Consider the following 16,982-nt stretch of genomic DNA (forward strand, 5'->3'; position numbering starts at 1 on the left):
GAGCTGGCTACACACTCCCAGAAGGGGTTACACCTTTGGTGGAAGAAGTGGCACCAGGAAGGAGATTTAATGGGCCTGAGGCTGACCATTGCTGACCACTGCTGTTGGCACAGTAGCAGCGGCAGCAGCTGGGAATCCTGCTTCTTTGAATCACTGGGCCCCAGGGGAATTGCCTCCTTAGCCCTCTCCCATTATGGGCCTGCCTGCACCTGCATCAGGGGAACTCCAATGAACAGTCTGACCTTGCAGTACAGGGGAAGTACAAAGAGAACAGAGCCATGGACCAGGATCTGGCCCATATTGTGGGAGGCTTTTCATCTAGGCTGCGTCTAGACTGGCGTGATTTTGCAGAAATACTTTTAACAGAAAAGTTTTTCCGTTAAAAGTATTTCCGCAAAAGCACGTCTAGATTGGCACGGATGCTTTTGCACAAAAGTGCTTTTACGTAAAAGCATCCGTGGCCAGTCTAGACACGATTTTGTGCAAGAAAGCCCTGATCGCCATTTTAGCCATCGGTACTTTTTTACGCAAAACAGTTCTCCCCTGTTTACACTGGCCCTCTTGCGCAAGTATTGCGCAAGAGGGCTTTTTCCCAAGCGGGAGCATGAAAGTATTTGTGCAAGAAGCACTGATTTTGTACATTACAAAGTCAGTGCTCTTGCGCAAATTCAAGCGGTCAGTGTAGACAGCTGGCAAGTTTTTGTGCAAAAGCACTTGCTTTTGCTCAAAATCTTACCAAACTAGACGCACCCCTAGTGTTTACAGCTGATCTGAAAACAGGGACTAGCAAAAGTCTTGTAGAAATGCTTATTTTTGTTCGATTTCTAACTCCATTATGTAGACTTGATGGACTAGATAAGGTTTGAATAAGTATTATTTTTAGAAATTAACTAATGCTCTTAACATTGTGTGTTTAAACTACCGCTGTAGCTTTTAGCTAAAGCTTTAAATTAACACACGTTAGACGATGGTGTGAATGTGAAGTCATATTACCCCACAGGGCATTTACAAGGGTTTCTGTACATCCCTTCCAGATTCCATTCCAGGGATGCATGGAAGTCTTCTCTTAGAATGGGCTCAGCCTACCCTTTCCTTCCTCATCCCTTTGGGATAATGTGAGTCCTTATGGGTTCAGGAAAGGTTCACTTTGTGCTCCTTGGTCCTGGTCACTGCACAAGGGGCAGGAACATTCTGTTCCTTGTCTTTTGTTGAACTTTCTCTTGATTTTTAAAAAAATATACTATCTGTCAAAGAAACTTTTTTTCGGTAAGCAAGCAGGAATTCATTGCAAATTCAGATTGAATAGTATAGTTTTTAATAAAAGTCTCTTTGTTTGCCTTCCAAACTTCATGAATAATAAAGAGAGGGTGTAAAGCTAATGCCCATCATTTTGTGACTTATTAACTCTCTTCTTCATTCACAATAAGAATTTTAATGACACATATTTCACTTAAATCAATATAGTACAGCAGAGTTTGTCAGAAGACAGCCAGCTTTCATTTTTTAAGAGCACGTGCCCTTGATTTTTTAGGGTATAAAGTGTAATTGTTTTGACACTGATAAACAACTTAGTTTACATTACATGCATTAGTTTTCTTTAAGACTCCGTATTCAATGAGTTTTCATGAAAATTCTGTATATTGCCAAACGGCATAGGGAAAGATTTCCAATATCCTGTCCTTATAGCTAGCAAACAATTAGGACTTCCTTTGAAAGAATTACCTTTTTGGATCACTACCTCTGAAGAGTAACCTATTTAAAAGGGTTTCTTTATGTGAAAGCAATGTATTTTTCAAGAACTGATTTCAGCAACAAAAACACACACACAAAAAAAACCTTCAAATAATTTATTCAGGATGTGACCCTGAATGTTTCAGAAGTTGTTTAAAGTTTGGCAGGATTTTGTAAAACTTCTTGGAATACTAGATTATTTGTAGCATTATGTTTTGAGGTTATATAAATTATAGAGGGAAGAACAGATGCTGCATAAAAATGAAATTAGAGCTTATGTAAATGCATGACAATGATTTCTATTAAAATAATGTTACGTTCTAAAATAAGTTATGTCAGCCATCAGAAATGTCCTATGTACAGGTGCATTATGAGAGCTCAACACTAACTTGCATAAGCTGTATGGGGAAGTATTTATGCACTGAGGACCTATTGAGTATTAAATATGGAGAAAAGTCTAAAATGCCAATAAAATTATTTTAATCTCACCAGAAGCAAAAAAAAGATATTAAAAACAGGATCATTCTTGAGGAAAAATCTTCCTTGTCTTGCACATATTGCCCTGAGGGTTTTGACTTGTACATCAGACCTGAATTTCTGAACATATTCATTTCCCTCCCCCTCATCTATTTCAGTACTGTTGCCCTATACCACCCACTGTGTATTCATACATGCAAAAAGCTACATTAAAATAACATCAAGGTTGAGAAGTCATGCACTCAGAAATTAGGAAATGCAAGTATTCAGGTGGCTTTATATTCTTTGTGTGTATGCATTATTATACAGTCTTTAATTACATGGGCACATATTTTCTCAAGACCTTGCCTCATTGAATTCACAGAATGAGTCTTGAATGTGTAATTAATGTGTCTGTTGGCTGTAGGATCCCTGCCTCATTTGTTGCTGGAAGATGGAAGATGTATAATGAATGAGGCAAGGGATCACAGGAGAAGAGTGATCTTGTGGTCTAGGTAGTAGAATGATGACTGGAAGAATTAACTTCTGTCCCTACTTAATGCAGAAATTAGTTTGTGCAGTTCTTTAACTTGTCTTGTGCTACATGTCTGACTAGATGATCCTAACAGTCCTTTTTTGTCTTAAAATCGATGAATATCAGAAACAGTGGGAAAACAATGTAATTACTTGCCTTACCCCTGTTCTAAGCATCAACCAGATTATTTTTTGCTGATTTATTTTTTCCAAAATATTAAGCCTGAGGCAGGCACCCAGGCATAGGCAGGCACTCAGGCATAGAAATTTTCACCCTAAATGTTTTAAAGTTTAGCAAAGTCTATAAAGCAATTGAAAACAGTGCTTTATAATGAAAAGTGTCAGGTGAACTTAATTAATACTAAACTATCTATAATACTATCTTAAATGGACAGAGAGCCTTCATCTTGATGAATTTCAAAGTGCTTTATAATAATCTATTTATACAAGCAGAGTGGTCCTTATCTCTTTTTGGGACTATGAAACAACTATAGAATCTGTCAGTTTAATACCAGAGCAACTAGTAAGTAATTTGTAATGACAGAAAGTAAAATGAAAACAATAGGCAACTAACTACGTGTCACATGGTTAAAGCCAACTTTGTATTGTCTTCCTAGTTCATTTCTACGGCTGAAATTCTATGCTTAACAAAGATACACAATGGGTTAACAGAGAAAATTAGGAATATTATACTAAATTGAAATTCAGTGAGAATTTAGGCTGGATAAAAATTAGTCCCATATGGCACTGAAACACATCCACTGTGGTTTTCTTTGCTTCCTATGGGAAGAATGATTTCTGATTTTTAATTGAAGCAAGTTAATATCAAAACATAGGGCATGATTCTGCAAACACTTATGAAGATGATTAGTACCATTGAAATCAAAGGGATTTCTCACATTGTTTTTTGAGAGCAAGTGTTTTCAGAACCAGAGCCATAGTGTATAAAATCAGAAGACAAAGATAGACGTAAAATAGTGAACATCTCTACCATTTATACCTGAACAATTTTGCACTGAAAATATTTGTAAAGTATTGCTTTGGCAGATTAACAAAAACATGTCTTGCTTTTCAGCAGAAAATATTTAATAATTTCACCAAAGCAAACCATTTCTCTCCCCTCCATTCCAAACTCATCTAGAAACTGTTGATGCATGAGTATTGGCACTCCTATTTCCAATATCAGGAAGGTTTTTAACCAGACATTTTAAAAACTTCTTTTGAAACCATTAATCAATTACATCCCCTAAGTCTATACTTAACTTGCCTATCCACTGTAACTTTACAAACTGGCAGTGAAGAAAACTAAATCTTTTTACCTAACTTTAGTCACCACTTTACCTAAACCCAACAGTACATTTCAATCAGCTTTAGATGGGGACATACAGTATTTTCAAGTAATGCTCTCTCTCTCTGGATGAAATTTTAACAGTGATTGATGAGACTAGCAATATATGCTTTTAAGATGAAATTTTTTTATACTGGCAAAAATTCACATATTTGGTCCAGGATAATTTTCCCCTTGTCTTGCAAAAGCATGTGTTCTGGTGAAATTTTGTAAAATTCAGATATGAAACAAATCTCTATATCTCCATTTAAAATGTGTGAAATTGAAGTGTCCTTTGAAAATCACCAATCACCTCTTATTAAAAATATTTAAAGAGCACATATTGAGATAAGAATGGAAAATGCTGTTCTTTTCACAAACTCATTAACATTTGATGAGTTTCTTTCTTTTTTGTCTTGCGGAATTCTAATTAGAATCTATGTAAAAGATACTTTCATTATTCACAGATTATTGAAGCAATATGAAAGTATCTTCATCTTTATTCCAAAGCACATCTGTTTAGTTTAATTCCAATATGCTTTGAGTTTTCCCTAAACTCTTCAACTGATCATAGTGTTACATTATGGCAGGGTATGCATGGACTGATGCTAAAACATCCCATGTGTGTTGTAATGCATCAAAAATTCTTCTAAAACTGATAAAATGTCTAGATCTTACTACTTGCTTTATTACAAATTGTGCAAACTTAAACTGCTATGGTGAATAGTAAGTGTAAAAATGGCATTAAGAGGTTATCCATCTATTACTTTCAAATCAAATCATGACCATGTCTACATTAGAGAATTTACAGTGGTACAGCTGTACAGATGTAGGGGCATGACTATTGATCACACATGTAGCCATTCTGTGCTGACAGGAGAGAAGTAAACTAACCCCAATGAGTGGTGGTGGCTATGTCAGCAGCTGATCATTGCACACTGATGTAGAACTGTCACCACCAGTTCTATTGGTGTAATTTATGCTGCTCAGGGAGTATTTTTTCACATCCCCAAGAAACATAAGTTATACAAACAAAAGTGCCTAGTGTACACATGGCCTCAATGTTCCAAGAGCTCTGACAATCAAGATTGAAAAAGGTTGAATAACATGTCATTCTCAGTCCCAGGAGTGCAATTCAGAAGTGCCTACATTCTACTCCTATAATCTGATCACAAGGCCACTGTGTGTCTGGGTTTTTATATAAATTGCTTTATTACAATGGAATATCTGTCTATCAGATGCCAATTTCAAATACGCCTCTCATTATGGTACCAAAGCATTCCTTTGAATTTTCTTGAGGAACATATATTATTCATATTGTTGTCATTTGAATTCATAATGAGTCACAAAATGAGTTTGTATTAATTGCCTGCATATTGTGAAGTATTACTATATTCCCAAAGTACATTGATAGAATAGAAAATAAATAAACATAAATAATTTAGAAGCCAATTAATATCTGGTATTCTTTTTGGATTTGGTCCTACAAACAATTACACATATGCTTAACTTGATTACCCTGGGTAGTCCCAAATCAATGGGGCTACTTACAGTAGTGAAGTTAAGTATTTACTATTTTCAGTATTGGAGGCTTTGTCAAGATATATTATTTTTAAGATAGTATGGATTCTTTAAAGAAAAATACAATAGGGACATATGTTCTATATGCCAAGTTTAACCCCCTTGATGTTTTTAGTTTTGCATACTTAATTTTACATTTCACAAAAGATGCATCCTTGTTGTTATGTTGTATACTTACAGGTTACCTGTAATTTCTTTGACATTTACATAAATATCCAATGTAGAAAAAAATTTACACTAAATCGGAAGAACTGCAAACAGACTTTGTAATTTATCAACTCTAATTTCCCTAATTTTCATTTCAGACACGAGTGAACCCCATCAATGTCACTCCACCAATAGAAGCTATAGATCAGGACAAAAACATCCAGCCTCCTACTGATCGACCACACATCGTCTATTCCATCCTACTTGGTTGGTATCTGCTAATCTTGCTGTCATTCATAATCAGTCACGGTATTAGAATCAGGCAGAGAAAAACTAAGTGGAAAAGCTGAAACAATAATAAGTTCACGTTGTGGTTGATAGGGTCTTTGATATTTTTCCACTCAACTACATTTTATTGCAGTTTTGTTATTTTATCCATTTTGGATTATTAAATATATTGTTATTTATTTAGATTAGATTCAGAATCTTCCGCTTCAGCCAGTGAAAATAAGGAATCAGCCAAGGAAGAAAAGTATGAAAGATGCTTATCCGCACTCTCAGTTAGACCGTGTTCCAATTCTGCTGAGGAATAGCGAGATAAGATAATAATAATCCTGGGCTCTTTTTCATAGGCACAAACACAAACTGCGCCTCTGTCTACATTATAAATGCTTTCTTCATACAGATATACTGGCAGAGTACCCTGTTGTTGATGTAACTTATTCTGACTGGAGTTCTGTTGGCATAAGAACACTGCCTCCTTGAATAACAGTAGGTAGGCCCACAAAAACATGTCAGCATAACTGCATCCACAATGGGGTTTTGCCAGCATTGCTGTGTAAGGAGATGACTAGGGTGATTTTGCTTCTAAAAACCAAACTGAACTTTTCTTCACAGAGAAATTTGGGTTTATCTTGGTATCATCTACTTACTCTTTATTTTTTTGCATTTAAAGCTGTAACCTGCCCCTTCTCCCTTGCATCAGATTGTATTCAGAGTCCATAATCTCTCTTGACCCTGGGCAGTTCAAGAAGGGGTTCATGCAGATACCCCTTTCTTTATTGTGGGGGACTTGTATTCTGCCATTTTACCTTTACCTTTTGGACAGGTATGAGTAAATTCCTCCAATTCTTCTATGGGCTAATAGGAAAAAGAGCTAAAACAATGATTGACCATCCCAGCCAAACCTCCCCTCCCCACAGGATATGAATTCCAGGACATGTTCTCCTCAGTGATATTCCTCTGATCCATGAACTGAGAAATTATAGGGTTTGCATAAACACAGGGGTCCCATGCAATTTGCTTGTAACCTTCAGATGACTGGATTTTTTTTGAGGAAGAGGAGGAAATGATGCATTTTTAAAATTCAAATGTATAATAGGAAGATAACTGGAACATACTAACGTACACACAATAAATCCTGTTTTAAATCTTTATGGGGAAAAAATAAAGTGATCGTTTTAGTAATACCTTTATTTTTATTTTAGTCTACAAAAGGAACCTTTTTTGGTTTGAAATATGCCTTTTCTTTTCCTGTATGCACTGCTTTTCAGCTTGCATCCCCTGCTACTGGGGATTTTAAATAACTTCACAAGAAGCATCATGATATACATTGGTGAATTGACAGCCTTCATCTGTAAAGGAGTTGAACTAGATTATTCAGTGAATTTAGTGTGCTATATGAGAATGCAGGCTGATATTCTAAGTTTTTGAAGCAGTTTGTCAACCATATCATTAAAATGAATTATCTGCTGGTCTCACTTTTCAGCTCTTTCTCATTACATGGTCTACAATGGGGAAATCCCTAAATGTGAATCTCTATCACAGATATTGTAAGATTTCACTTTGCTGTTGGAAATTACTTAAACTAGAAGTACTGGACGATGCAGTGAATGTACTATTTTTACTAATTAGATAATAATTGAACATTTTTAAATTTGCTACATTTTTTTCTGTGGCCCATTTGAGTAACTGTCCTACATTTGCACCATGGCAGGTCAAGTTGCAGAATGCAGTTAGATCTCCCTGAGCATTGTTCAAGTTACTGTGTTCAAATAACAATTCACCTAATTTTCCCATTAGGAATAAAAGTTATTAGGAGATAATTTGTTTCTCAGAGAAGCATGTGATTTTGAGTCCTCTTGCTTTAAGGTATGTTGTGACTGTTAAGCTTTCACTTGGGTATTGACCCTCATCCTCTTCCGAGTGTCTGACACAAGGTTTTGACCGGAATTTAATGGTGCTTTCGGATCAAACTAGCTGATGCACCTTATGGCAAAGGCTAATGTCTACAGAACTAAACTTAACAATGTAACACTTTAATACTTGATTTCCAATTGTATAGCATCTGTCATCTTGACATTTGAAAACCTGACATTTGGAAACTTTTCATATGTTATCTTTTACATTCATTGACATTCAGGATTCAAACCATATTTCAGTAGAGATGGCAGGTCTACATATACCTACTTACCCAACCTGTGGGTAGCTCCTGACTCATGAATATTTTTTCATATTATATTGTCATCTGGTTTCAAATATATCAGGGATAGTCAAACCATGACTTATGAGCCATAAGCAGTTCTTTTACTGTTAAAGTGCTGCTCGCAGAGACCCTCAGTTCTCCCCATTCTCTATCTACCCAACTAGGAAGGGAGCTTGGGACCTCTGCCTTACAGTGGGGTGATGTGGCAGGGGCTTCTCAGGCAAAGGGGTGGGGTCTCAGGCTTCAGCACCCATAGGGTGCACCTGCTGGGTTTCAGGGCTTCAGTAGGAGTGGTACTAAATCCCTGATCCCTGGCAGATGCTCTCTAGCTTTCAAACTGAAGATTGCTTTATGCAGCTCAGAGGATAATACGTTTGGCCACCCCTGCAGTATGTAGTGTGGCACATTGGCAGCATCATACAAGATTGCACATTTTAACGATTCTTGAAGAATTCTTAGTTTCTCTATATACATAGAGGCTGTGTCTAGGCTACTTCCCTCTTTTGACAAAGGGATGTAAATTAGACACTTTGAAATTGCAAATGAAGCGGGGATTTAAATATCCTGCACTTCGTTTGCATAATCGCGTAATGGTGCTCTTTCGAACAAGTGCCATTTTGAAAGTAAAACTGCCATCTAGAAAACGGCAGGCTTTTTCAAAAGATCTTGTACTCCTCCTGAACTGCCATTTTTGACAGAACAGCGTCTAGACAGTGGTTTTACTTTAGAAAGAACACCATTATGCAGTTATGCAAATGAAGTGCAGGATATTTAAATCCCCGCTTCATTTGCAATTTCAAAATGTCTAATTTACATCTTTCTGTCGAAAGAGGGATATAGTCTAGACAAAGCCAGAAGTACCACATGCAATACTAACTGCATATTCACACGTCAATAACAACACTTTTGAAGTAAGCATCCAGTATGTAAAAATGTCAAATAAAGCCCCGCATAGGATTTTAATGGAATTAATCTGTTTTCTTAAGACAACAAGCGAGAAAATCAAAATAATCACACAGATAGACGTCTCAAGGAAGCAATGGGAGAGCTGTTAATTGAGGGATTCACCTTACATGGATCCCTTCCAATAGAGAATTGTTTACTCTTCCCAAAGTTAGGCCTACGATGAAAGGAGGATCCTATGTTAGCACAGGGCCAGTGTTCCCTGTAGGCTGTGTACTTGTATGACTGCTCAGGAAAGATTAAAATGCCACTCAGTTGCATCACAGCGTGCACGCAGCAAGGCTTTCTGTTTCCAATGGTGGTGCACATTCACACATGCCTTGGTGCACATAAAACGTTTATTTCACACACAAATGGAAAAGGTTAGTGGGGACATTGAACAGGACCCCAGACCTAGAAAAGGGTGGGGAGTAAGTTTGTGTGGCCAGAGTTGTCCCCGAGTACTGACATGGGTGCATGAAGACTCAGGGACAAAGGGAGCTTGCTGTTAGCAGGACAGCCTTTTCTCTCAGTAAAAGAAAAATGGAGGTAATTGGACTATATGAAATGTACCAAAGCTTGCAAGGAAAACTTAAGAGTTTAGTAAAGAGAAATACTCATATGCTCAAACCTAAAACTTTATTGTTTTGCCCTTTTTTCCAGGTGCTTCATAATGCTGGGCGAATGAATGGCTATTTTCTTTTGAAGGTGCTGTTTGTGTCAAAAGGGAAACTTACTGTTGCCAAACTCAGTCAGGCCTGTTGCTTTTAAATGGTTAGGCAATGGAGGATGCTGCCACCCAGGGATTCATTCCCCAAGTGGCTGAACTGTGTGGCTCTGCCCAAAGAGGGTTATAAATCTATTCTCCTGAGCCTTTATCTGTTTCTGTTCCTTTATTGTTCTTTGTCATGTATACAGATGATTTCTCTTGTTCTAAAGAATTTGAAGGCTGCCCTGGCTATTGGAATAGTGCCTTTAAGGCTACTGGCTTGACATTTTCTTAACGAGCCTTACATGAAAGCTATTAGTTGCTTTTAGGCAACTTTTAGAAAGGGCTGCCTACCTCTTGTCCTGGTTGGGTAGCTTTTTACTCTCCAGACTCACCCAAAATATCTGTTTCCAAACATTCTTCAGAAATATCACGTCAGTGATGAATATAGATACAGTGTTAATAATTAGTAAAGAGCACCCTCGTACCTTTCATACAGGGATCCAATAAATCATCCATGTATGTATATTATCAATACAAATAATTGATATACTTAAAATTACATACATACACTCTCAAATAACTGATAAATGTGGTGTGAAGTTTTTATCACTATTTGTTTAAAATGGCCTCTGTGTGTTGCCTCACCACTGTTAAGTAGTATGGCCATCTCAAATTAATGAAATCTTTCTAACATATTCTATGAGCATTTGTTTTGCTTCTGGGAGTTATGTGCACACAGGTATGTGTGTAATATTTTACATAAGTTCTCTCCATTTCCGGTGTATTAATTAAACATTTAACTCTTGCATACACCTGTTTTCATGATATTTTTGTAGTTTTGATACCACCCTTGAAAGCTACTGATTTTTCTGGATACTTCTATAAAGCAGAATCCAGCATTCATGCTATTCATTTGCTCTCTCTCTCTCTCTCTCTCTCTCTCTCTCTCTCTCTCTCTCTCTCTCTCTCTCTCTCTCTCTCAAATAGACGAAAGTGTCTATTTAGTACAAGATATTGCTTTTTCAGTATGCTATAACAAAGATGATCAGGGTATATTTTAGCTCACACATCGAGTTTCTTTAGATACTGTCAGAGTTGATAGCTTTCATTCCCTGTGGCAAGGCTCCTAAAAGGGTAGAATTTCCATAATGGAGCCCAGGGCTCCTGCAAAATTCTAGTTCTGCAATAGATTTTTAACTATTGGAGGAACTATTATTTTCCTTACAATAAACCCTGTACATCACAACTGTGTATGGGTCTACACAGTACCACTTAACAGTGACAAACATTACCGGTAATTTTGTTGTTAATCTCTTCAGCAGTATATGCAGTACTCCCATAATAAACCTTTCTGGAGCACTTTCTAATCTATGGCAAAAAGTGCAGGCTTTGTATTATGTAGTTCAAGTGCTACCTTTTTTACCTCACCCTTTTCACCTCTGCATACCTCTTCTCTTTTCTTCCTAAATCTTAAAAGCAAACACTCTGTAAGTAAGTAGAAAATTACTCTATTATATTGTCTCTGGACAAATTTACAGACCTGCACATAATTACCTTTATGCACTTTGAGCAGTCCCTTTGACGTTAATGGGACTTCTTACAGTGCATAAAGTTAAGTACATGTGTAAATCTTTGCACAATAGGTCTGACCTGTCACTTACCAAGCCTTTACTGAGGCCAGCACTGATCTTTTGTTTATCTGCTCCTACCACTCTAATGTATGTTTAAAAATGGAAAACCACCCTTTAAAGACTTCCTTCCTCTTGTTTTCCATAGCACTACACATTTATGATGTTCAGTACGTAAAATAATTTAACTAATTGAGTGTATTTTTTGAATGTCATTATTCAGTAATAAACTGAAATATCTCTTTAGGTGGAGGTGTTATCTCTTAGGAACTGGGCTAACGTCTGTTATATTCACCATAATTGAAACAAATATGTTTACTCTCAGCTTACTCAAGCTAGATAGTTGTTCTCATCTCAAACAGTCATATGACTTGAAATGGAAAATCTCTGGGTGGTAGCAAAAAAAGGAGATTTTTGTGTCATACCTTTGGGGAATGGGACTTAATGTGGGATGAACAGAAAGCTGGAACTATCGGTATGAAGTCCCATGCCTTCCCAGTGGCTCTGTGTTCCTTATTCCCTGGAGCACAGCTTCATCAGAATTATGCTTTCAAAATTTATGCAGTTTCAAGCTACGCAAGGGCCCCTTCTCAACCAAGGAGAATCCTCACCTGTGAGTGGTGTGTGTGAAAAATGTAAACAGCTTTTGGCTGTATTCATGTCCATGGTGAGTTCTGGTGGGAGGCAGGAAGAAAAAAATATACATCTGCCTCTTTGTCCTGCCCCTGCTTGTTCTTCAGTGGTGATGCCAACCAGCATGAGCACCTAAGTAAAGCCTGAGGGAATGTGCAGGGAGATGCTGCCATGCCCTTTACTACTTTCCATGCAGAGGAATAAAGTCCATGTATACCTGTGTTGCACAGATCTCAGTGACACAATCAGACACACCAACTGGGACAGCCACTAGTCTCTTGTGGAACAAACAGTTCTTCAAGAGGTGTCGCTGGGGGTGCTCCACAGTAGGTGTTGAGTGTCCCAGTGCCTCTGGACAGAGTTTTGCTTAGCAGTGCATCAGGGGGCTGTGCATGCATGGTGCACCGAGCGCACGGGCTTCCCCCGGTAGCTATGCGCATGTGTGGCCTCCCCCTCCCTTCAGTTCCTTTCTACCGTCCCCGGCTGTGGACGGAACTTGGTGGTGTTCTCCTCTCCTCAGAACAAAACTTGTGAAAAATTAGTTTAGATAGTATATTATTAATAGTTAGTTATTGTTATTGTTAGCTAGGTTTAGTATAGAGTTAGTTTTTTTTAAAAAGTGGCGCGAATCTTGAACCGCCGCCACAGCCATAAGCCAGCATGAGCTCACCTGGCTTCAAACGGTATGCGCTCTTCAAGGATGTGATGTCTGCCTCGGGAACTCTCACTCTCAGAGAAATTGCCCCCACTGTGCCAAGGTTAAAGCAAGATCGCGCAAAGATAAGGAGCTCAAACTCAAAATGCTCCTCTCAGAGAACAGCAAGCGACATGCCTCTTACCCGGGCTCCAGGCAGAGTAATGAAAACCGTAAGCACTCCAAAAGAAGGGCAAGCTTGTTACCTTGGCAACCCATAAAGAGGCACTCTGAGGTAAAAAAGTCAGACCACTCAGATAAGAACCATCTGAGTACGTTTGACTGCCCAGGTACTTTGGGCGAACAATGTAATAAGCCAGGAAGCACTTCAAACGTGGCCCTTAAAGAGTCATCAGGCCACTCCATGCCTGCCTCAGATACCCCGGTAATGCAAACTGTTATGGCAGCTCCACCACTACCTCAGCCTCTCATGATGGCACCTAGAGAAGGGACAGAGCACCCAATCAGTATTGCCCCTCCTTCTCAATTACTAGGGGCAACAGCTCTCCCTCTCAGCTCTGTACAAACAGCGGGCTCCTCTCAGCTAGCACAGCCCCCTGCACCACAAAACTCTCCTCATCATGTACAGGGAGAACAAAGATTTACAGATTGCTTCAAGGCTTCACTCCCCTATTTTGAGTGAAGACAGATACCTTCATTCATTACTTTCTGATGAATCAGATCCACCTTCCCCCCCCCCCCCAGTAGAAGAGGGAGAGGAATTGGCTGCCTTCTCATCCCAACTTTCCCCTTATTCAGAAGGGTCAACGGTGTCCCACAATCACATACAGCCAGATCTCCTCAAAGTGCAAATGACACCCTGGGCTCTCTATTTGTGGATGTCCCCACCCATGGCATACCTTCCACAGTGGCAAATGTGGAACCAACCCCCGCAGCAGCACAAAAAGAGACTATTTAAAACTAAGCATATCAATAAGCCTCCTTCACGCTTTACTGAATCTCCTCACAGATACGTTCGGAGGAGTGTTAATGAGAACCTGTATTCCCAAGGTCAACGGCAGAATATGTGGCCCAAACAACATCATTATCAGATACGGGGGAAGCAATTCTACCGCCATCCTCTAACACCTCAGAGGACGTCTCTTCCTTCCAAGACCTATTTAAAAGAGTTGCACAAGAATTAAATATCCCCATAGAGGAAATACAGGATACTCCTCACGAGCTTACTAACATCCTCCAAGCGAGTACATCCTCAAAGATTGCTTTTCCTATTAATCTAGCCATCCTACAACCTGCAAAACCTTTATGGCAGACACCAGCATCGATTTCCCCCCACGAGCAAAAAGACAGATCAAAAGTACTACGTGCCTCCCAGGGGATCTGAATTTCTCTTTACACATCCCCCTCCAAACTCCTTGGTGGAGAATGCTGCACAACAAAGAAATAAGCAGCAAAATCACTCAACCCCATAAGACAAGGAGAATAAAAGATTAGACTCATTTGGCAAAAAGGTGTATGCCTCAGCCACTCTCCAAATGAGGGTAGCAAATTATTCAGCCCTCCTCAGTAAATATGATTACAACAGTTACATGAGACTGAACACATTTATTGAAGATCTCCCTGAAAGTAAAAAATCACATTTCAAAGAGATTGTCTCTGAGGGACAGACAATTTCTCATATAGCGTTGCAAGCTGCTCTCGATGCAGCAGACACAGCCACAAGAACTACAGCAACAATGGTCACTATGAGGCGAGCCTCTTGGTGTAACTCCTCCACTTTTCCTCAACAGCTTCAGCCAGCAGTAGAAAATTTGCTCTTTGAAGGGGAAAACCTCTTTTCCACGAAGACTACTGAAGTCCTTCAATCCATGAAAGACTCCAGAGCCATTCTCAGATCTCTAGGGATCCAAACACCTGCAAGAAGAGCAGGACAATATAGGTACCAACCATATCATAGACCGAAGTACCCACAACCCCCATTCCAATATTACAGATAAGAATACCCCTCTTACCAACAGTGGGGTAGAAATAGGCAGCAGAGGTCACAGTCCCAGAGTAACACCTCCAACCGTCCATCACAATCAAATAAGCACATTTGAAATTATAGTTGAGAGACCGAAAACCAGACCTCCCACCCCAGAACTCCAGAATCTTTCCAAACTTTTTCATTTTTGTCTGCTCCCATTCCGACATCAATGGGAATTAATTACATCAGATAAATGGATTCTGCTAACCATCTCACTAGGGTACACCGTCCCCTTTCTCTCCCTTCGCCCTCTCCACCCTCCTACCCCGTCCCTCTTCAGGGACCCATTTCACAAGGTCATATTACAATAGGAGGTAGATCACCTAGTACAACTAGGGGCCACAGAGTCAGTTCCACCACAATTTCACAGAACAGGATTTTATTCCCATTATTTCCTCATAGAAAAGAGGACTGGCGGGTGGAGACCCATCCTGAATCTCAGATCCCTGAACAGATACATAAAGAAACAGAGATTTAGAATGGTTACCCTAAACACAGTTATCCCAGCTCTGAAGATGGGCAACTGATTTTCCTATCTCAACTTACAGGATACATACTTCCACATATCCAATAGACCATCTCACAGACGTTTTCTCCATTTCACTTTAGGTACACACCATTTTCAGTATACAGTCCTGCTCTTCAGATTTTCTATAGCTCTGAGAGTATTTTCCAAGATGTTAGCAGCAGTCACTGCCCATCTCAGAAGACAAGGGGTCACATATATCCCTACCTGGACGACTTCCTAGTCAAAGTAAGGTCCAGACAGGAGTGCCATTTCAGTATGACAACAGATGCCCCAAGCAGAGTCCTTCCACACTCACATGGTCCTAAGCTTCTTTCACTCTCTCGGACTCCTGGTGAATCAGTCCAAATCAATGCTCACACCCTTTCAATCCATCCAGTTTATTGGAGCACACTTCAACTCTGTCACAGCCAGAGCCTCTCTCTCTGCTGACAGATCCACTTGCATCAGTCACCTGGCACTATCTCTCCAGGACATGCCTACAGTCACCGTACTGGACTGCCTCCAACTTCTGGGGCATATGGCTTCCTGCAACCCCGTGGTGCCCAATGCACGACTCTTTATGAGGTGTCTTCAGGGTTGGCTCTGAACCCAGTACAAACCATTTATTCATTCAATGACCAAAAGACTAACACTCCCATGCTCAGTCAAGGCCTTCCTGAAGTGGTGGACAAGAATGTCCAACCTAAGTACAGGCTTACCCTTCCAATCCACAGAACTGACAATACTCATCACCAGAGATGTATCACTCATGGGCTGGGGTGCTCAGATGGAAGGAAGAACAGCTCAAGGACTATGGTCTGCTGCAGAACATGCTCTACATATCAATATTTTAGAACTCGGAGCTATCTGCCTGGCATGCCAAGAATTGCTCCCTCAAATCAAAGGGATACACATCCACATTTACATGGACAATATGGCATGCATGTTCTATATAAATCGCCAAGGTGGAGCACAATCGCAGCCTCTGTGCAAAGAAGCCATAGCCCTCTGGAACTGAGCATTAGCATGAGATATCCGCGTATCTGTTTGCCATGTGCCTGGGGCATTCAATATGACAGCAGATGCCCCACTCAGAGTCCTTCCTTAGGAACATGAATGGGAGATAGACCACACAATCCTGATGAAAATATTCAACCAACGGGGTTACCCCATCATAGATCTGTTTGACACCAGAACCAACAGAAAATGCACGATGTATTGCTCCAGAGCGGGTATAGGGAAACAATCCTTAGGAGTCACTCTGATTCTAACATGGAATGCACCACTGCTATACGCATTTCCCCCATTTCCCCTCCTCAACAGAGTCATTATAAAGATATGGAGGGACAAAGCAAAGATCATCCTTATAGCCCCATGTTGGCTGCGCCAACCCTGGTTTCCCCAACAACTCAGGATGACACAAAGCCATCCAATCACGCTACAGCAAGTCCCACACATCCTTCATCACCCACAAATCAGGACACCTCCCTCTCAATTCCCGATGCTCCATCTGAAAGCGTAGCACCTCAACAGTTCACTAGCATAGAGCTCCAGTGTTCCGTGCAAGCCCGTGAGGTTCTTCTGCACAGCAGAGCTCCTGCTACAAGGAAAACATAC

The 16,982-nt window shown here is 39.8% G+C and overlaps 1 protein-coding gene across 18 annotated transcripts in view; it reads left to right on the forward strand.

Moving 5' to 3' along the window:
• Positions 1–16,982, forward strand: part of PCDH15 (protocadherin related 15) — a 1,467,631-nt gene that overhangs the window by 1,033,775 nt on the left and 416,874 nt on the right. For all 18 annotated transcript variants that reach the window (XM_075935032.1, XM_075935037.1, XM_075935036.1 and 15 more), the window contains one exon: positions 5,935–6,043. In XM_075935032.1, the coding sequence (XP_075791147.1) occupies positions 5,935–6,043 (109 nt within the window). The remainder of the gene's footprint in view (positions 1–5,934; positions 6,044–16,982) is intronic.

This window comes from Pelodiscus sinensis, chromosome 8 (genome assembly GCF_049634645.1).
Source record: "Pelodiscus sinensis isolate JC-2024 chromosome 8, ASM4963464v1, whole genome shotgun sequence".
NCBI lineage: Eukaryota > Metazoa > Chordata > Testudines > Trionychidae > Pelodiscus > Pelodiscus sinensis.